The 20,380-nt window shown below is 60.2% G+C and overlaps 2 protein-coding genes across 4 annotated transcripts in view; both read right to left on the bottom strand.

Annotated features, from left to right (window-relative positions):
• Window positions 1-2,376: 2,376 nt before the first annotated feature.
• On the bottom strand, window positions 2,377-8,500 carry TARS2 (threonyl-tRNA synthetase 2, mitochondrial). The gene is made up of 18 exons (XM_040538905.1): window positions 8,379-8,500; window positions 8,089-8,276; window positions 7,860-7,983; window positions 7,348-7,469; window positions 7,142-7,259; window positions 6,943-7,007; window positions 6,765-6,843; window positions 6,523-6,669; window positions 6,342-6,440; window positions 5,881-6,047; window positions 5,621-5,783; window positions 5,390-5,527; window positions 4,824-4,901; window positions 4,583-4,683; window positions 4,058-4,159; window positions 3,589-3,661; window positions 3,378-3,492; window positions 2,377-2,540 (listed from the first exon to the last, which is right to left on the bottom strand). Exons 1-18 carry the CDS (start codon window positions 8,436-8,438, stop codon window positions 2,392-2,394), a joined length of 2,088 nt encoding a protein of 695 aa, XP_040394839.1. The 5' UTR covers window positions 8,439-8,500; the 3' UTR covers window positions 2,377-2,391.
• A 3,598-nt stretch (window positions 8,501-12,098) lies between these two features.
• RPRD2 (regulation of nuclear pre-mRNA domain containing 2) overlaps window positions 12,099-20,380 on the bottom strand; it is a 30,863-nt gene continuing 22,581 nt past the window's right edge. For all 3 annotated transcript variants that reach the window (XM_040538893.1, XM_040538895.1, XM_040538894.1), the window contains 7 exons: window positions 20,230-20,282; window positions 19,511-19,637; window positions 18,227-18,402; window positions 17,329-17,614; window positions 16,696-16,971; window positions 16,210-16,413; window positions 12,099-15,528 (listed from right to left, as the gene is read on the bottom strand). In XM_040538893.1, coding sequence (XP_040394827.1) covers window positions 12,809-15,528; window positions 16,210-16,413; window positions 16,696-16,971; window positions 17,329-17,614; window positions 18,227-18,402; window positions 19,511-19,637; window positions 20,230-20,282 — 3,842 coding nt within the window. In that variant the 3' untranslated portion in view covers window positions 12,099-12,808. The remainder of the gene's footprint in view (window positions 15,529-16,209; window positions 16,414-16,695; window positions 16,972-17,328; window positions 17,615-18,226; window positions 18,403-19,510; window positions 19,638-20,229; window positions 20,283-20,380) is intronic.

The raw sequence follows: 20,380 nt of genomic DNA, 5'->3' as shown, positions 1-20,380 counted from the left end.
TGCCACAGGGTGGCGGGGCTTCACGGCCACTTTTGGGGACACGGGGACAGTGAGCACAGCCCTCGCCCCCGCCCCCCCCCCCCCCGCAGAGACCCCACAAACTCCCCCCCCCCCCCCCCCCCCCCAATCCCACAGCTGGGGGTAGGGCGGGGGCAAGCAGGAGCCACTCCCCTGGGGACTTGGGTACGAAAAGGGGAAGTGACCCTAACACCAGGGAGGGGACCTGGGTGGCCGGGCAGGGACACAAACGGGCTGGGGAGAGGACCCGAAGTCGGCTACAAGAGGCCCCAGGTGGCCAGGGAGGGGCCCCAGGTGGCAAGGGAAGGGTCCCAGGTGGCCAAGTGCGGACCTGGGTGGCCAGGAGGGGCCACAAGGAGGCTGGGAGGGGACCGGGGGTGGCCAAACAGGGGACAGAAAGTGGCTGGGGGGGGACCACAAAGTGGCTGGGGAGGGGTCCCAGGTGGCCAGGAGGGGACCCAGGTGGCCAGGGAAGGGTCCCAGGTGGCCAAGTGCGGACCTGGGTGGCCAGGAGGGGCCACAAGGAGGCTGGGAGGGGACCGGGGGTGGCCAAACAGGGGAGAGAAAGTGGCTGGGGGGGGACCACAAAGTGGCTGGGGAGGGGACCCAGGTGGCCAGGAGGGGACCCAGGTGGCCAGGGAAGGGTCCCAGGTGGCCAAGTGCGGACCTGGGTGGCCAGGAGGGGCCACAAGGAGGCTGGGAGGGGACCGGGGGTGGCCAAACTGGGGACAGAAAGTGGCCGGTGAGGGGACCCAGGTGGCCAGGAGGGGACACCAGGAGGCTGGGAGGGGACCCAGGTGGCCAGGGAAGGGTCCCAGGTGGCCCAGCAGTGCCCCAGGTACCAGGAGGGGACCCGGGCATGAGGAGGGCCCCCCCCCCCCCCGCTCCCTCCCGGGTGACCGTGAGGGTCCCCCCCGCCCCGGTGGCCGCAGGACTCACCGGCGGTGCCGAGGAGGAGGAGGAAGAGGAGGCCGAGGGCGGCCATGGCGTCGGGCGCTGTGGGGCCGCCGACGGCTCCTCCGCCTTATGTAGGGCCGGGGCGGCGCGGGGCCTCATCCCGCGGGCTGAGTCACGGCCCTGACGTCGCAGCGGGGGCCCGGGGGGGCCCCCCCCCCCCCACGGGGGGCTGTGGGTGCCCGGCCTCATCCTGCACCCCTGGGCAGGGCCCGGCTGCGGCCTTGTGGGGTCAACCCGCGGGCCCCGGGGGCCACCGGCACAACCGGCCTGGCCGGTACTTACTGGTGGCACTGGTGGCACTGGGGGACAGCGCGGTGGCCCCCCCCTCGTCCCCGCCAGTTGCCCCAAATATCCCCCCCCCCCCCTTCTCAACCCCCTCGTCCCCCCCCCTCGCCTTTCGGACCCCTGCGTCACGGCGAGAGAAAGCGGGGTGGATTTTTGCGGTTTTTGCCCCGTTTCGGGCATGCCCCGCCCGGTGAGTCACCCCCCCCCGGCGCTGGCACGGGGACAGGCAGTGGGATTGGGACATGGGGGGGGGGGGCACCTGCAGCAGGACCCCCCCACCCCCCCCCCAGGGGTGGCCTCACTCCCATCCCCCCCCCAAAAAAAAACCTTGGGGACAAAGGAGGTGACCCCGCCTGGGTCACGGGGCACAGGCGTTGGCACGAGGGTGACACGACCTCGGTCACGTCCCTTAACCCCAGGAACGGGGGGGGGCACAAAATTCCCCCCCCCCTTTGGACATGGTTGGGGGGCAGAGGGGCTCCCCCAGCTCAGCTGCACCCTGCTGGGGTGCTGAGCCCCTCTCCCAGCGGTGGGGGGGGGACAAGGAGGGGGGGGGACACCCATAATTTTGGGTCGGTGCCCGCGGGGGCAGTGGGGGCCCCCCCCCCCCAGCGATTGCCCAACGGGTGCCGGCTGACGCGAGTTTGCGCAACCCCCCCCTCGCCCCCCCCCGGGTAGGGGAAAACCCAGGCGACGCCGGGCGTCCGGGTTGGGGGGGGCAACAGGCGTCAGGGTGGGGGGACCCAGACGTTGTTTGGGGGGGGGGGGGAAGATTTAGTGGCTGGGGGGGGGCGGTTTGTGGGGAGGGGGGGACTTTGGGGGACTTGGGGAAGGGTGGGGGGGGGGAAAGGATGGTGGTGTGCAGGTGGGGGGCACAGGTGTGCAAAGGGAGGGGATGCAGGTTTACAGATGGGGGGGACGCAGGTGTGCAAATTGGGGGGGGGGGACACACGAGTGTGCAAATGGGGGGGGTGACGCAGGCGTCCCCCCCACCCCGGGACACCGGGCTCTGCTCGTGGCACCAGGGAGGGTCCGGAGAAGGTCTGAGCTCGCAGCACGCACCCAGCCCAGCGCCGTTTTCCAGCACTTTATTTTTTTTTTTCGATTTTTGGTGCGGGGGGGGGGGGGGGGTCAGAACTGCTCCTCGGCGTTGGGGACGCGGGCGTCCCGCAGCTCCCGCAGCCGCTGCAGCACCTGGCGCAGGTCGCGCTCCCCCAGCCGCCGGTTGTCCCGCGTGCGGACGTTGACGGTGCCGCGCGCCTGCTCCCGCCGGCCCACCACTGTTCGAGGGGGGGGCGGGACACACAAAAATTTGGGGGGGGGGGGGGGTGGATTAGAGGTTGGTTTCGGGGCACGGGTCGGTTTCGGGGCACGGCGGCCCCCGGCGCCCTGCGGCGGTGGGGTGCGCGGCCCCGCGCGGCATGCACACACGCCCGCGCTGTGCACACCCACGCCCCCGTGCGCACACACGCTCACGCCCAGGCCGCGCGCGCCCACGCCCCGTGTGCGCGCCCGCACCCACGCCGTGCCCGCCCCAACCCCCCCCAAAACACGTTGCACACCGGGGGCGCCCCCGTGCACACCCACGTCGCTTTTGTGCACCCACCCGGGGCACGCTTACGGGGCCCCTCCTCGTGCTCGTGCACCTACCCGCGGGCACCCCCCCCCCACCAGAGTGCACGCACCCACGCGTGGGCACCCCCCCGCTGCCACCCCCAAGCCCACGCAGGGGTGGGGGCCCCCCCTCCCCCGTGTGCGTGCCCCCCATGTCAGCCCCCAGAGCCCTCCGCCGGCTGCGCGCCCGCAGCCCCGCGCACGCGTGCCTCCCCCCGCCTCGACCCCCGTAGGGAATCCTGGAGGATTCCCGGAGGAATCCCGGGGCGGGGGGGGGGTCCCCGCGGCTTCCTGGCCCTCCCACCCCGCAAATCCCCAAATCCCAGCTTCCAGGTCGGGAGGAGGACGCGGGGGCGGGCGGGCGGCCGGGAACCACTGACTCAGCGCAGCCACTCCCACGCTGGGGGGGTACCCGGAGCGAGGCTGGGGGGGACGGGGCGGGGGGGGGGGGACACCGGGGGTGCCGTTAGAACAGGGGTGGGGGGATCCCTGCGCCCCCTTACCCAGCTGGAAGTTGTAATGGGCGAGCTGCGCCCGGCGGATCTTCCTGCTCAACGTGGAGCCCGCGTCGGCGTCCAGGTCGGCCGCCACGCCGTCCCGACGCAGCGCGGCGTGGACCTGCCGGGCACCGGGTCAGCGGGGACACCGGGGGACACCGGGGGACACAGCAAGGCCGGGGGGGGCGGGGGGGGACACGTGCGGGGACGTGCTCACCTCGCGGGCATAGCCCTCGGTGTCGGGCGCCTGCGGGATCACCATCGCCTGCAGCGGGGAGAGCCAGAGCGGCCTGCGGGGGGGCAGACGGGGGTGAGGGGGGGGCCCCCGGGATTGGGGTGCTGGTGGGGATGGGGGGGGGGGGGGGGGAGGCGGCAGAGGGGGTGCTGCGGGAATTGGGGATGGTTTGGGGTCCCCTGGGGATTGGGGGGGGGTGGCCCGGGGATGAGGGGTGCCCTGGTGGGTGGGGGTGGCCCAAGGGTCGGGGGTGGTCCAGGGGGTTGGGGGTGCTCCTAAGGTTTGGGGGTGTCCAAGGGGGTTGGGATGTCCCAGGGGGTTGAGGGTGCCTCTGTGGATTAGGGTGTCCCGGGGATTAGGGTATCCCAGAGATTTGGGGGTGCCCCTAAAGTTTTGGGGTGCCCAAGGGGGTTGGGATGCCCCGGGACTTTGGGGGTCCTCGGCCCCTCACCATTTGCCCCCGCAGCTCTCGGCCAGCACGGCCACCATGCGCTCGACCGAGCCCAGCACCGCGCGGTGGATCATCACCGGCCGCACCGCCCCGCCGGCGGCACTGCGGGGGCGCGGCGTTATTGGGGGGGGACAGCACCGGGGGGGCTGCAGGCGGGCACTGAGTGCCCGGCGCAGCACCAGCCCTGAGCTCCCCCACCCCACAAACGGCCCCAATCCCCTCCCTGCCCCAGTCCTGACCCCTCTGACGGCCCCAGTTCCATCATCCCCACCCCAATCCTGAGCCGCCCCCCCCCATGCCCAACCCTGAGCACCCCCATCCCCAATCCTGCCCCCTCCACCCTCAAAACCACCCTGACCCCCCGTCCCCAATCCTGTCCCCATTCCCAAACACATCCCCAACCTTTATCCCCAACCCTTATCCCCCACAATCCCAACCCCTATCCCCCCCCAAATCCCCAATCCTGCGCCCCCAAATCCCCAATCCTGCCCCCCCCAAATCCCCAATCCTGCCCCCCCTCCTCACCTGGCGTACTCCAGCCCAAACCTCTCGGGCATCTGGAAATCCAGCTGGATGGTGCCGCACTGGTGATGCCGCCCCAGCGCATCCTGGATCCGGATATCGATCTGCAAAAAGCAGGGGGGGTGCAGCAAGTGAAGCTCTTTCCGCCCCCACATGCAGAATTTGGCGGCCCCAAAGGGCCCCTTCGTGTCCCACGGGCTCCTTTGGGACCCCCCCGTCCCCTGCAATGCGATGCGAAGCTCACCTTGGGGCCGTAAAAGGCGCCGTCACCCGGACTCAGCTCCCAGGGCTCCCCAAAATCCTGGAGGCTTCGCTCCAGGATCTGCGGGGGCAAACGGGGAGGTGGGGAGGGGGCACAACGTGGTGGTGGGGGGGGGCGTTGGGAAGGCCGGGACGTGACACACAGGACTGGGGGGCGAAGGTGAGACGGGGGGCACCGGTGAAGCTGTGGACACGACCGGGACACAACGCCCGGGATGCGATGCAGAGGGAGGACACGTGGGACGCGGTGCAGGGATGTACGGGGCACAGCGGCAGGGCTGGAGGTGATGCAGGGGACCTGACGCAGGGGAGGCGACAGCAGAACTCCGTCGCGATGCACAGGACGGGGGGACACAACGGACAGGACACAACACGGGGGCAGAGCCAGGAGGCGATGCCCAGGAGGTTCGGGACACGGAGGTGACGCACGCAGCACGCAGGGCTCGGGGACGAGGTGGCTGAGATGTCGCAGGAGATGCGACGGCAACGCCAGGAGGGGGGACACAGCGGCTGGGCCAGCTCCTGGTGGCACGCGGCCCCTGTCCCCACCTGCTCTGCGCGGTCCCAGGTCGCGGCGTCCCCCAGGAAGCCGTCGGGGCGCGTGGCCAGCGCCAGGCGGAAGGAGAAGCCCAGCACGGCGTAGACTGAACGCACGAAGTCCAGGCAGCCGCCGATCTCGTCCTCCAGCTGGGGGGAGCGAGCTGTGAGCAGGAAAATATTTGGGGGGGTGGGGGGTGGGAGGGAACAGCGAGTCTTTGGGGGGACTCGGGGGGCACCCACCTGCTCCAGCGTGCAGAAGATGTGCGCGTCGTCCTGCTGGAAGCGCCGCACCCGCGTCAGCCCCGTCAGGGAGCCGGGGGGCTCGTTGCGGTGCAGGACCCCGAAGTCAGCCAAGCGCAGCGGCAGCTCCCGCCACGACCGCGGCCGGTGAGCGAACATCAGGCTGGCGGACGGACGGACGGACGGACGGACAGATGCAGCGTCAGCCCCGCTGGGCCCCATCCCGCCGCCCCGCGCTGAGCCCGGCGCGCTCGGCTCACCAGTGGGCCGGGCAGTTCATGGGTTTGAGCGAGAGGGTCTCGGTGCCGGCGGTGAAGGAGAACATGTGGGCGCTGTAGTGCTGCCAGTGCCCCGAGAGCTCCCAGAGGCGCGGGCTGAAGACGTTGGGGGTCACCACCTCGCAGAAGCCCCTCACCTGGTACTCGCTCTGTGGGGACGTGGTGGGGACGTCAGCCCAGCCCTGGGGGAGCTGCACATCCCCCCACGGCAAGGCGAGGGTGTTCACAGAATCATTTAGGTTGGAAAAGAGCCCTGAGATCATCCAAACGTGCACCTAACACCACTGAGTCCACCACAAGACCGTGATTTGGGGTTTCATAGGGTCAGGGTGCCGCTGGGCAGAGGCAGAGCCCCGTCCCCAGTGGCTCCCAGAGGAGGTGACAGTGATGGCACCGGTGTAAGGGGACAGCCCGAGGCCTCGGGGGAGGCTTTGTGGCCATACCCTGATGAAGTCGACGAGGGCGTTGTAGACGTGGGCGCCGCGGGGCAGGAAGAAGCAGCTGCCGGGGCTGAGCTTGTGGAAGAAGAAGAGCTCCTGCTCCTGCGGGGCCGGGGCAGGGAAAATGTCACCGCGGGGGACGCCGCCATCCGATCCCCAAAACTCGCCCTTTGCCAGGGCTCACCCGGCCGATGCGGCGGTGGTCGCGGAGAGCGGCCGCATCCTGCGCCTGCTGCCAGGCCTCCAGGTCCTGGGTGCTGGGGAAGGCGACGGCAGCGACGCGCTGCAGCGACCGGCGCTCCGCAGGGTCCCCCCAAAATGCGGCCGAACTCTGCGGGGAGAGACGGGAGCAAAGGGGGGGCATCAGGGGAACCCAGATTGCTGGGTCCCCCACCAGCCCCGCGCCCTCCATCCTGTTGAGCCTACCGTCAGGACACGGAGGGCCCTGATCAGCCCCGTGTGCCCGAGGAGGGGGCCGGGGCAGAGCTGCAGCAGTGGGCCGCACCTGTGAAGGTGGCAGACGGACAAACGGACACAGGAGACGGACATGTCACCGCCCTGCCCGAAGCAGCCCACGAATGTCACCCGGGACACTCGCGCTCACCTATAGACAGTGGCCGTGGGGGACGTCACCTCCTCCTCGATCCGCTGCAGCTGGAAGCTGTTGTGCTGGGGGGAGCAAGGCAGGCGGTGGTGGCAGAGGTGACACCAGCATGGGTGACACCAGCATGGTGACACCAGCCTCCAGTGTCCAACAACTCCAACCGGGATGTGCTCGGGGAGGGGACACCCAGGGGCCTCACCTTGAACAGCTCCGCCAGCTGCTCGCGGGTGGCCTCCAGGCGCTCGAAGCGATGCTGGGCACGGGCAAAGGCCATGCAGGCGTCCTCCAGCGCCGGCAGCTCGCTGCGCTGCACCGTCCTGCGGGCACGGGGATGCACTAGGGATGTGAGCGAGGGACCCTACAGGGCACCGTCCCCATCGCCCCCATGTCCCAAAGCCCCTGTACCTGTCCCCCATGTGGGCATCACAGAAGAAGCCATCCTCAGTGGCCACGGTGCTGCAGAGCGTGGCTCCGTAGAACTGCTCCAGCACTGCTCCCAAGACAAAGGCGCTGGACTGCCAGAAAGCCTGGGGACATGAGGGGACACAGGAGATGTGGAGGACCCAGGAAGCACGGGGGACACAGGGTGTGTGGTGGGGGACACGGGAAGGATGGAGAGCATGGGGAACGCCAAGGGCATGGAGAATGTGGGGGACAAAGGGAGCGTGGGGGGCACGGGGGTTATTGGAGGAAGCACAGAGGGCACAGGGGACATGGAGGTCGTGAGGGATACGGGGGAATGTGGGATCGTGGGGCGGGGGCACAGGGAGCAATGGGGGCGGACATGAGGGACATGGTGGGGGAAATAGGGGATGCGTGAGGGCACTGGGGGACAATGGGGGGGATCGGGGCGGCACAGAGGGGACGTGGGGGCACTGGGGGACATTGGGGGGGGCCACGTCCCAGCTCCCACTCACCGCCCGCCCCTCCGGCGCGGAGAAGTCGAGCAGCTCCAGGTCGGCGTCGTTCTCCAGGGGCTGCTCCAGGTCCCGCAGGGCCCCGTTCACCCGGGCCACCAGCACCGAGGCGGCCAGGCCCGACCTGCGGGGACAACGCGGGGACAACGTGAGCTGGGGGGGGGGGAAGGAGGGGGAAGGAGCCCGGCAGCGGGACGGGGGAACCGGGGGGGACCCCCCCTGGCCGTACCCCAACTGCTCGGCCACCTGCCGCGGGGTGGTCTGCAGGGCACGGCCGTGCAGGCAGCGCCCCCCGGGCAGGGCGATGCGGATGGGGGTCCCCGCTGGGGGGCTCCCCCCACCATCATCACCCCCAGCCCTCCTCTCCCGGGCCGCTTGGAGCCGTTGGAAAAGTCGCAGCCGCTCGGCGACGTGGGGCTGCGGGGAGATATGGGGATGGGGGGGGGGGGGGGGTGTCAGGGCGATTGGGGAGCCCCCGCTCCGCACCCCCGAAACCCGGGGACCGGGGGCTCGGCGCACCCGGTAACGGCGAGGGGCTGCCCCCAGGAGCAGCCGCCCCCCGGTGAGGGCTGGCGGCATGGCGGGGCCTGGGCCGCCCCTTCCGGCAGCGGGCGGACGCCGGGGACCTCCCCGGGGCGGGCTCAGGTTCCCCGGCTCCGGTCCCAGCCCAGGCCCCGGCCCCGGCCCCGGCCCCGGCCTAGACCCCGGTTCAGGACCCGACCCCGGTCGCGACCGGGGGCTGGACCCCTTTTGGGGGGTCCCCAAAGGCCTTAGGCCCGCAGGAGCCAGACCCCAAAACGCCGCCATTTTGCGTCCCTGCCTCCAGCTCTACCTCAAAACCGCCCCAAATTTCACCAGACCCCCCTCAAACGCCAACGTTTTGTGCTCCTGCGGCCGCCTCGAGTGCCCCGAGTTTTCCAGCCCCCAGAACATCACAATTTTACGCTCCTACAGCCACCTCAAAAGTGCCCCAAATTCTCCAGGCCCCAAAATGCTCCCATTATGTGACTAGACCCCTCAAAACACCCCTAATTCTCCAGACCCCTAAACGCTGCCATTTTGTGCTCCTGCAGCCACCTCAGAAGTGCCCCAAATTTTCCAGACCCCAAAGTGATGCCATTTAGCACTCCTGTGGCCAGCCCCCCGTCAAAACACCCCAAATTCTCCAGACCCCACAACGCCATTTTATGCTTCTTGCGGCCACCTCAAAAGCGCCCCAAATTCTCCAGACCCCCAAATGCTGCCGTTCTGCACTCATGTGGCCAGACCCCTTAAAACACCCAAATTCTCCTGACCCCCAACGGCACCATTTTGCACTCCTGCTGCCACCTCAAAAGTGCCCCAAATTCTCCACAGCCCAGAACATTGTCATTTTGCACTCCTGCATCCAGCTCCACCTCAGAAACGCCCTGAATCCTCCAGCCACCAAATACTGTCATTTCACATTCATGCGGCCAGATCCCTCAAAACGCCCCAAATTCTCCAGACCCCAAAACACCGCCGTTTTGCACTCCTGCAGCCCAAATCCCATCCAGCCACCAGAAGCCCCCCAGGCCCCTGTAGCCCTCCCAGCAGCAGTCCCAGCTCCTGGCCTTGGCACCCCCATGCTGGGACCCCAAAACCTTTGGGGGCTTCTTGTTATAGGGTCTGGGAGCCCCTTCTTTGTCCAAAGGCTTCACTCTTCTGTAGGTTGAGGTCCAAGGATCCTGCTCTTGGGTGCTGTGGGGAAGAAGCCGTAGCAGCAGTCTCCATTTGGGGGTACAAGCCCACGTTGACGCTCACTCCCCTCATCCTCAGCGTGGCCATGCTTCGTCTCCAGCCCACGGGGTGTAGGGAAAGCGGGGGCACCGCAGGGAAATACCCAGTGCCGGAACACAGCCAGCCCCCAACAGGTCCTTGCCCTTATTCAATTAAAACAAAACACAAGGAAAAAGCAGCCAAAACAGCACAAAGAGCCAAAAATTAAAGTCCCGTGTGAAAGAAAAACCCTGGGAGGCGGAGCAGGGAGAAGCCGTTGCTCCTTTCCGGAGGGGAGAGCAGCACGTGCAGCAGCAGTTTGGCTCCACGGAGGTGTCCGGTGAGGCTCCGATCCTCTCCCGGTGCCCTCGGCTCCTGGGAAGGGGAAACCCAGGAGGAGGAGGAGGAGGAGGAAGAGCAGCAGCGGAGAGCAGAGGCCTGGGAGCAGCCACCAGCATCCCAGTAGCCCCCGCAGGCAAGCAGAAGGCCCCATTAAAGAAGAGTATGAAACCAGCCGAACTTGGTGTTTTATTAAATGTATTAATACACATTTTCAAAATGATCTGCGGTTTCATCGTCGCCTCCTCTCACCCGCGTTGCCCTCTCCACACCAACACTTGAGAATATCGACCCCACGCACCCGATTCGTCTTTACAGGCACAGGGAAAGAAAAAAGCAGCCGGTATTTACAGCGGTTTGGGAACAAGAGCAGCTCACCCTCCCACAGCCTCAGAGCACACTTGGTTATTCCGCAGGGTTTAAAAAACAAACAAACAAACAAAAAACAAACAAAAAAGAACACCAAAAAAACCCCAAACGACGTACATTATTCACATTATCCAACAGGCCTCTCAAGCCTGCACAAATCTCAGTGGGCAGCACTATGGGGTGGCAAAGAGCTCCCTGGCGGGTGTCCGTGTGTCCGTCCTCTCGGTCCCGCAGGCGTGCCGGTGAGCCATGTCCATGATGAGACACACCGCTTCATGCTTTTATTTAAAAAATACACGTTTATTTCGTTTGTTTTCCGTATCAGGTGAAATACAAAAGTTAAAGCATGGTTAAGGGGATTGAAATCACAGACACGGGAGGAAAAACAAACGCCTTCATGTCCCAAAATCACCAGGTGGTTTTTACATATGTACAGTGGTGCCTTCGTTACCGCCGCTATTTTAAAGTAACAGCACAGAGTAAAACGAAAAACCTCCAAACAGAAAAACGCGCAGCTTCCACTGTTAAAATGTTTTGTGTTTTTTTTTTTTTGCCTTTTCTTTACGGTAAGGGTTCCCTCATCGCGAGTCCTTTCACTTCAACTGACCTCAAAAGCCACCGCGGAGTGCCAGGACGCCGGCCGGCGAGCGGCCCCCCCTTACCTCCCATCCGAACACAGCTGGACTTGGAAATCACCACTTTAAGCAAGAGCAGCAGAAAAATCATTCACATTCTCGTATCTAGAGGGAAAAGGTGGTTGGAGTTAGCGCTGGCTCTGTCCCCGCGCCGGAGCCACCCGCGTGCTTGAGCCAGCCCCGCAGCGGGACGGGAAGAGAGCTGCCGGGGAACGGGGCCTGAACGCCGCCTTGCGACACCGCGACAGCTCCTGTGCGAGCCGGGGCCGCGGTTTTGAGGCCAGACCCCGAACCCGAACCCAAACCCGACCTGCAGTGGCCAGAGCCGGGCGTTGAAGGGTTTGGGGCACAGGGAAAGGACGAGCAGCCCCGCGCTCCTCTCCTCTCCACCCCTCGCTGGCTTCTTCCCCGCCGCGCTTCGCGGTTGGGCCGCCAACGGGCCCAGCGCCCCGTCCGAAACCAGCATCCGCCACGGGGAGAGGGGCAAAACCTCGCAGCCTGCCTCCGCTTCCTCGCGGGCACCCGCGCCACACGCCCTCTGTATTAAATAAAGCACAGCCCGAGCACACGCAACAAAGAAATGCTCTGCCATTTTCTCATTTTGTAATTTTTATGTAGATATTTAACCCTACACCTTTATCAAACATATATATAATGAGTTCTACCAACTAAAAAAAAAAAAAAAAAAAAATCAAGTAAAATTCCAACTTCATATAAAAGCCCCCTGCGCACACGGCGGCAGGGCCGTCCCTACGGAAAGCACGCAGGGAGCAGGGAGCCAGGCATCGTCCCCATTTCTCCGCATGCAGGTTCTCTCTCTCGTCTTACAGTCTGTGAGTTTCAAACAGTCAGAGATGTAATTAAAAAGCGATTATATATACACACATATAAAGTCAAACAGTGTTCCCAGGGGAAAAAAAACAAAAAAACAAAAAAAAAAACCCACAACGACAAAAAACAAAAACAAGAGACAGGTTTTTCCGAACGGGGTTAAGCTCTACGGAAGGGGCCGCGAGCGCGGGGGCTGCTGCGAGCCGCGCCGTGCGGAGGACGCTGCGACCAGGTGGGTGTAGGGAACGCACGGCCGCGACCACGCCGGGTCTGCCGGACCCGGCTCCGTGCCCCCGCCGGCCGCCGGAGAGTTCCCTGTTTTTTTTTGGGGGGGGCCGAAACCTGCGCAGGAGATGCTGGGGAGCGCGCAGGCCAGAGCCCGCTGCCTGAAAGCAGACCAAGTTCAAGGTTCCTGGGGCGATCGCCGTACGCGTGCAGCCACGGAGCTGGGGCTTGCTGTTTTGTTTTTTTTTGCCAGCCAGAGAAGCAGTCGGGGGGAGGACGCCCCGCGCAGACCCTGCAGGCGTCGGCGAAGGTGACTCGCCCCCAGGAAAGGCACAGGAAGGGTTGGTTGGTGTTTCCGTCACCACAGAAAGCGCTTGGACCCTTTATTCTTCCCTACCAGCAGCAGAGCTCCTGCCCCCAACCTTTCCTTGTGGTCTGACACGGGCTCCGAGGGCTCGGGAGGCAAAGCAATTTGGTAATCAGCTAAAATAACATCCCAACATCGCGCATTTCATCTCTTTTTTTTTTTTTTTTTTTGTTTAAACTACTACTGGAAGTTTTATTACAACAGCAATACTTCTTTTCGTTAAAACATTTTTCTAGTCTCGCACCAACTGGGTGGCTTAGGAAATAAACAACCAAAAAAATACAGAACATTTAATTTAGGAAAGTGTTACGGGGCTCTTAAGGAGGGAGGGGGGGAGAAAAGAAAGAGGGGGAAAAAAAAAAAAAAAAAGGAAAACCAAGTGAAAGCGCTACTCCCCTGCTCTCTACAATGTCCGAATACCTTCGCTCAAGAGATGGGCGTCTGCTTCAGTACCTGGGGGGGAAGAACGGGCGTTTTGGTGCAAAGAAGGGGGATCCCCTCCCGAAAGGCGGCCGAGGCCTCTTCAGGCTGTGAAAGGGGTCTCTGTTTATGAAGGGCTCCCTGGGCCTGAAGTCTGCCCGCGGGTTCCTGACCATCATCCCACCGCGGTTCGCACTGTCTCTGTGAGCGGGGCCGATGGGGGTGACGCTGCGGGTCGGCCCCAGCTGCTCTCTGGAGAGGGAGCCCAGACCCACGCCTTCGCGCGCGCGGCCCAGGGGCGCGCCGCTGCCGCCGCCGCCGTGGTCCCGCTGGGGCTGGGCCGCCGCCTCCCTGGGTCCCGCGTGCACGTTAAAATGCTCTTTCATCGTCCCTTGGTGAACGGTACCGTGCTCCTTGGAGAAGGCGCCGCCGCCGTGCTCCACGGCGATGGGAGGCGCGGGGAAGGGCACGCCGCCGTGCTCCCCAGCCGGCGGCGGCTGCGCGGGGAAGGGGACGCCGGCGTGCTCCCCGGGGACGGGGGGCGGCGGGGGAGTGGGGAAGGGGACCCCGGTGTGCTCCACGGAAGGAGGCGGGGGCACGCCGTGGGGCAGCGAGAGCGGAGAGGAGGTTTCTTTCGAGAAGGGGTTAGTGTGATCCACGGGCGGCATGTGCGGGGGGACCGAGTGATCCCTCGGGAAGAGGCTGCCGTGATCCTTGGGGGGAGCGGCCGGGGGCCCCGGGGGCGGACCGACCGGATCCCTCTGGAAAGGAGTCCCGTGCTCCAGGGGAGGAGGCGCGATGGGAGGTGGCATGTGGTGGTCGAAAGCAGGGCTGAAGTTATTCGTTCGGAAATTGTTCACGCTCTCCTGAAACGGCGGCACGTGCTCCTTGTACTGCGCCTGAAAGCCGCCCATGCCGGGCAGCTCCGAGGCGCTCGAGGGCCCGTTATCGAACGCGCTCCCCGTGTTGCTTATCTCGAACCACCCTGACCTGCTCGCCTCTCGCCCATGTCCTCTGCTTCCTTTCCCCAGAACTCGGATGGACTCGACAGTCTGGATGGGCTCTCCGGACATGCCCCTGCTCGAGGCGTTGTGGTAGCCCAGCGTTTCGATGGGGGCTCCTTTCTCCTCGGTGCTGTCGGGCAAATCCAAGCAGGACGACGACACCCTCGTCTCTATGCGGTAGTGCTCCTCTTGCTGCTGCTGCTCGCCTTTGGGCGCTCCAGCCTGGCCGTGGCTGGACAAGCCAACCCCTTCGTTCGAGCCGCTTTTAGAAATCTGGCCGAAATGCTTCTCCTCGGAGGGCTTACGAGACGCGTTCTTGAGCATGTTCTTGAACTCCATCGTCGACGTGGCGGAGATGGAAGATCCCAACGACTTGTCCACGCCCGTCGTGGGTGGTCTGCCCGCGGGGCTTTGGGAGGAGAAAAGCGACCGGTGGGGAATGGAGTGGGGCGAGTCCGGGTACTGCTTCTGCGAGAGGCCAGAGTGCACCACGGATTTTGGTAAGTTGTTGTGATTGGAGTCCGGTGCGAAAAAAACGTCGTTCTTACTGGGCGAAGGGGAACCATCCGAGGTGGAGTCGTTTCCCCGCAGGCCGTAGCTCCCGTACATCCCTGGAGATGTCGACAGCGGGTCACAGCTCTCGCTCTGATCGAGAATAGACCTCATCGACTGAGGGAACGACGACTTCACGCTAAAATCCTGCGATCTTTGACCGTAACTGGACAGGACCGGCTGGTACTCCGCAGCTTCGGATAATTTACTTGACTTCAAAATCGACTTTGCGGGCTTTTTCTCCAGGTTTAACATGGCAGATGGGGGGGGCCCGGAGTAGTCAAAGTCACGGTAATCTTCATCTTCTTGAAAAGACGTGTCCGGATAAAACTTCTCCTGCGAGGAGTCCATTAAAGAGGAGGGGATTTCCATGCTGTCTGCAGGCTGCTTGTACATGCCGGCCGGAGAATCTCTGCCGAGGCTGAAGGGCCGGTAGGTGTGCACAGAATTGGAAAGTTCCTGGGGATAGCCATCGTCCCTGCTCTGAAGAGGCGACCTCGTGCTGCTGGGAGTAGAGGAACCAGGGCTCATGATTTTTGACAGCAAGGAGATGGTGTCGACGTTGCTCGACGTTGGCTTATCCATCATCTCGTCCTGGGTGGGCGTCCCACTTCGCTCATCGCGCACCGGCGTTCCGTCCACATTGTCCATGGAAGTGCTGGTAGGACCACGCTGAAAGTCAGCCGAGTGACTTTCTGTTGCGATGTTGGACCCTAAGCTGCTTAAAATTGGAATATTCAAGTTCAGACCACTGAAGCCAGGATTTCCCTTCAGGAAATTGTGTATCTTCATCTCCAGGCTTGGAGAAGGGGGTTCCGATTCCAGCTTCGCCTTTGAAATTTCAGAGGATTGACTCATTGAGGTGTCTGTCGGTAAAAGGGAGGAAGGACTGGGAGGGTGGGAACTGGAGAACCCCAGGGAATTGGTTGGCGGCTTAAAACCAGAACTTGAAAGCCCCGCGGCGTGTCCAATGGGAGCCTTAGTAACTGAAGTCGAGGAAACCTCAGCGGTTGACGAATTTGGAGAATAACCAAAAGTTTTGGATATAAAGGACTGAGTGTTGGAAGGAATATTCCTTCCCTTCACGCAAGGTACAGTCGTGTTGGCTGGTGATGCTGAAGTGCTCTGTGATGCGGTTTCGCTCGACTGAATGGTATTTCCAGCAACACTCTGAAGTAAGGATGACAAACCTGGAAAAAAGAACGCTGCGTTCAGATACTCAGGTAAGAGGCAAGAAAACTTGAACCGCTGTCAAGGGAAAGACTCCTGCATTTATACTACAGATGTTCCTCAAAACTACTTCATGTTTTAGCCAGGAAAATGACAGGGTTTCGCTGCATTTAATATTCATGTTAGTACCCACAGAGGTACAAACTTTTGCCAGAGGCTCAGATTAACCTATAAATATAAGTTACAACATACGTCTGAGTAAGTTCAGTAATAACTCATCCTGGCTTTGTAGCCAAGTATGAAAGGCGCACGCGCTGCACTGCTGACCAGAGCCACAGAAGCACGAAGAGCGCCTTTGAGAAGTTTTCTGCTCTAACCGCTAGAAAAGCTCTCTCAGAAGCACAAAGAAACCACAGCGACCTCATTTGCCCTCCCGTCACATTCACTGTTCTTCCATGAAGTGCTCCGGGAAAAATGCCCAAAGGTCACGTCAGAAACATGAAGATGTACAGGAAGGTAACAAAACACTGGTCCACAACACCTGTGTTACCTGAGAAGGTCATCTACGCTTTGCCAAAAAACGTAACCCGTTTCAATTAAGTTTTTCTCCCTTCACTTTCGCTGTGGGGCTGCACAGCAGCACGTGTCAGCGCCGACGTCAAACGCATCGTTAGACATTCACTCAAAATCCACTCCGGTACCTTGCAGTGCTGGCGCAGTCTGAGTCTGGGTTTTGGAGAGGGCAGACAGAATGCTTTCAGGAGTTATTTCCACTTTGGAGAGAATATTTGCTAACGGGTTTGAAGGAGCAGACGGAGTCCCCAGGACAGGCGTCTTCAGGCCACCAGTAAGAGCTGTTGGGCTCGTCGGGGTTCCTGGAGAAGGTCTTGACGCAGGGCTGACACCTAGGATGGAAGCACACACCGCTCACCTATGTTGATTCGTTAACAAGAGCTTTTTTGGCTCACGTTTCCCACAGATACAACCGCAGCAGAGTTCCAGCGAGCGTGAGCAAGGAGAGGCTCACGGAGCCAAGAGTCGTGTGTCAGAGAGACCGAGCCAATCTTTACGTAATAACTCATTCATGTTTATTTTGCGACAACTGAGCTTTAAAAGATTACAAAGGAAAACTCCACTGTGAGCTCTTCAAAAGCAAACACCTGCGCCAGGAGCACTTCAGCACTCACCTGTGTTTTTCATTACAGAAGTTAAACTGCTAAGAATGGAGCTGATCTTTGCCAGGTCAACGTTAGCAAGGTTAGGCAACGCGAGCGCTGGCGATGGAGGGACGGGCGCCGCGCTCACCACCTTGGGAGCCGGAGGAGTCGGAGGAGTCTGGGCGGGTGTCGTCACCGCCACCGAGGTGGTGCTGACAGCAGCGGTGGACGGCGCCGCTTTAGGGGCATTTTCAGTCTTCGCAGGTGCTGAAGGTGGAGCAGCCTGCTTCTCCTTCCTCTCTTCCACTGCAACAGGGGGAGAACAAGCCCAGAATTATCTCTCTGTCCTTTAAGGGTTACTTAGGGTATGAGATTTTTCAATGCGATCTTCATTTAACACCGGGCAGGGAATTTGAGTCTGACTCCCTTAGGTTATCTAAAAAGCATTCTGGTGAGTGGTTTGGGAGAGGGGAATCATCACAGTCAGCTCCTAACTTCCCTGCCGGGGTTGGAGGACTGGTGCAGGAGACTGCAACTCAAGTGCACCATCCGCAGCCCAGCGAGGGTTTTGCACATGCTCTACATCCCAAATGAGGTTTGCAAAGGGTATTTTGTGCAGATACAATTTCTGCGCGATCCCGCTGCTGCTCACGCAGAACATACCAATAATTTTAGATGTATCGTCCTCCACGTCAGAGAGTTCCATGTCCTCCACATCCCGATTATCTGTCACAGGCTCTGGAGACACCGCCTTGCGGTTGCCAACTGCTGGAGAACGTGAGCTGTCCTCCTCCCCCATTCCCTGAAAGGGGGACTCGGAGCCCGTTGGAGATGGGGCGTCCATACTCGGGGAGGGGACGGGAGACTCCTCTGGATCAGGAAGCGTTGCTTTCAGCTGATCTAGCTTTTTCTTTAGATTGCTCACTCTGTTAGCAAACGTTTTGTAAGCCTGAGAAGGAACAAACATTGAACTGAGTCTCTTTTACGGGAAGACAACATACCGCAATTACTCCTATAACAAAAGTGGAACACATCCTTAGAAAACCATCTCAATTTCCAATTATCTGTACCCTACTCTGAGAACCTTGCAGTAGGATCTCAGCTTTGACTTGCAGAGCAAGGAACACATAAGAAGGGGAAGATAAAAGCTGTTTCCTGTGACTTAAAAACAATTTTCATACAAAACACTGTCTAAGAAATCAGCTACTGTTTTTGTTGTTCCTTCTTTCGGGGGAGGGTTGTTTGTTTGTTCTGTTTATACAATGCTGTACTGAATTCTCTCCGTTTGTTCACCTAGTTCTCATACTGACCACACCTAGTGTGGTTTCCAGAATTTAGGATCTGTTAGACTAAGTGCAATTATCTCCCCTTTTAAAAATGCAGAGGCGCTAAAATTGCAGCAACATGCAAGGTTCTGCAAACTCAGCTTCTGACCCAGGAATTTGGTAGCGTCTCCTTCTCACGAACAGAGAGAGGATGCATTTTTCAGCCTCCAATATACCCAGCAAAACACAGGCAAACGTCAGTCCACACGAAGAAGTCTGAGGAAAATCACACTTACATTCGCTACGACTTTGACTTCCTTGTACTGCGCTTCATAAAATATACCAGCGTTCTCGAGGGCTTCAGTTAGCGAGGGGCCGTTTTTCACTTGCTTGTCCAAGCCGTTTACAAACTCTTCGAGCTTTGAACTTGCTTCTTCAAACTCCTTGGAGAACTTCTTTCCTCCCGTTTTGTCTGGAAGGAGACCAACATTGCGCAGATAAGCCGTCGTCCACCAGACGGGGACATCAGCTCTCAGAAGCGTCCCCTAAACAGCAGCGACTGGGGAGCTGAGACAAGAGACCCTGCGCACCGCACCACCGTTTGCTCCCCAAACTGCTCCGCTCATCGATTAGCAGCGACAAAGCCCTGCCCTGTGCATGCAAAGCGTGGCAGCGAGCAGCATTCACGCACCACGCCGAACAGGCTGCGCACTGCGCGTGGGGCGATGCCGCGGCATCGAAACCACTGCAGTATCCTGGAAGTGTAAAGTGACACACATCATCCCTCTGGTGCGTGAGGAGTTCGATTGCATGAGAAACAGGCTATCATCAGTCAACGAAAGGCACTGCAGGAGGCCAAGCTGCAAGCAGTCTTTGTTGTTTTTCAATTCATTTGTGGTTAATGATCAATTAAGACAGAAGTGTAAAATTTTACTCTTGCAATTAACCAGAGAGCCCCCTTTTGTTTGGGAAGAGGCAAAAAAAACGGAGTTCTGTCCTTCCTTCATTACCACAAAGCGTTCGTAACATCTGAAGTGTTATCACATCATCAGGGTTCACAACATCTACGAGGTACTACAACTGCCAACAACAATTTTCAAAGACTGCAGTCACGGAGCATAGCTTGGGCTGGTTGCAGTTCGACAATGAAACTTCCTGCTAACGTGATTTACCAGCACTCTGCTCAGTTACTTCTCATACACGCGGCTTGCTATCAGACTCGCAGTTGGCATTCTCAAACCGTAGCAATGAACGTCTTACCCTAAAACACTAAATCTGAAATTCTTTAAGGTGTACTGAATACGTTAAGAAGAACGCATGCTTTAATTGCGTATGAAGGCGTGTTTTAATGGTACAAAGTAAAGCTCCATCCCTTCTGCCTTCTTTGAGCTCTGTACCAGCTCGTTTCTACATACGGGCCCAAATTAAATATTTTAGGCACCTGTTCAGTGACTCTGAACTGCACAGAGTCCAATTTCTGGTTTAAGGCTCAACAGAAAGTACGAGTTCCGACATCTCAGAGCATGTACTCGTGCCTCCTTCAATGACGTCAGTTTTTATACATTGGACACTGTCTTTACCTTTTAAGCACTTCAGCGTTTCAGTGCTGCACACATCCACTCGCATAGTGGAAAGCTGCTTCTCTTTCAGTTCGATCTGGTCTTCCGAGCGCTTATACAATAGCAATTCATCAATGAGAGACTGGGGCTGAAAAAAAAAAATCAAACAAGAAAAGCATCCTCATCACGTTCTGCGGAACAGAACCCCCTGCTTCGCAAAGCTAACGTCGCAGATCTACTTCAGCAACAAACAATGCTTCTTTTGCAATTAATTTAATTCATTCCTGAGTTAAAGCTACTGCAGAAAGAGACTAGGTGAACCTCTGGATTTTGAACCTGAAGTCCAACAGATCAGCTGACACAGGTTTAGGCAGCGCTGGCAATTCCACAAGTCTCCTGGCTTAGCTGTGATGATTAAGAATCGGGACAGGACTTTTTTTTAAATCATTACATTCACCAGTGAGCATGCATTTCAGCAACATACCTTGCTCCTTCAGGGGCAGTATTTTAGAAGAATTTATTGCCACCAACTCCTCCGCCACCCCAAGCTGCACTTTTCACTACTAGCCCTAAAAAGCCTCACAACTGAAATGCCTAGCAGCCAATATCGCCAGTAAAAAAAGACACTGGATACTAGAGCTTCTGATCAAGCTTATGCTGCCGGTGGACGTAAGCCACACAAAAGCGACAGCCCAAGGACAGAGGTTAGTGCAACAGAACATTTCCACTTGCAGACTTACTCTGAATTCAGCAACAATCTTGGACTTCAAAGCAGCTTTTGGGTTTGTGGATGCTGTTGGAAGAAAGAAAAAGGATAAAGAAACCGAGCAATTACAGGTTGATGCTAATCAAAAGTCACAAAACGCAGCTCTAATTAAAAGCATTCCAACG

Source organism: Cygnus olor, chromosome 28, assembly GCF_009769625.2.
Source record: "Cygnus olor isolate bCygOlo1 chromosome 28, bCygOlo1.pri.v2, whole genome shotgun sequence".
In the NCBI taxonomy this organism is placed as follows: domain Eukaryota; kingdom Metazoa; phylum Chordata; class Aves; order Anseriformes; family Anatidae; genus Cygnus; species Cygnus olor.
This window is presented reverse-complemented; position numbering and strand designations above follow the sequence as displayed.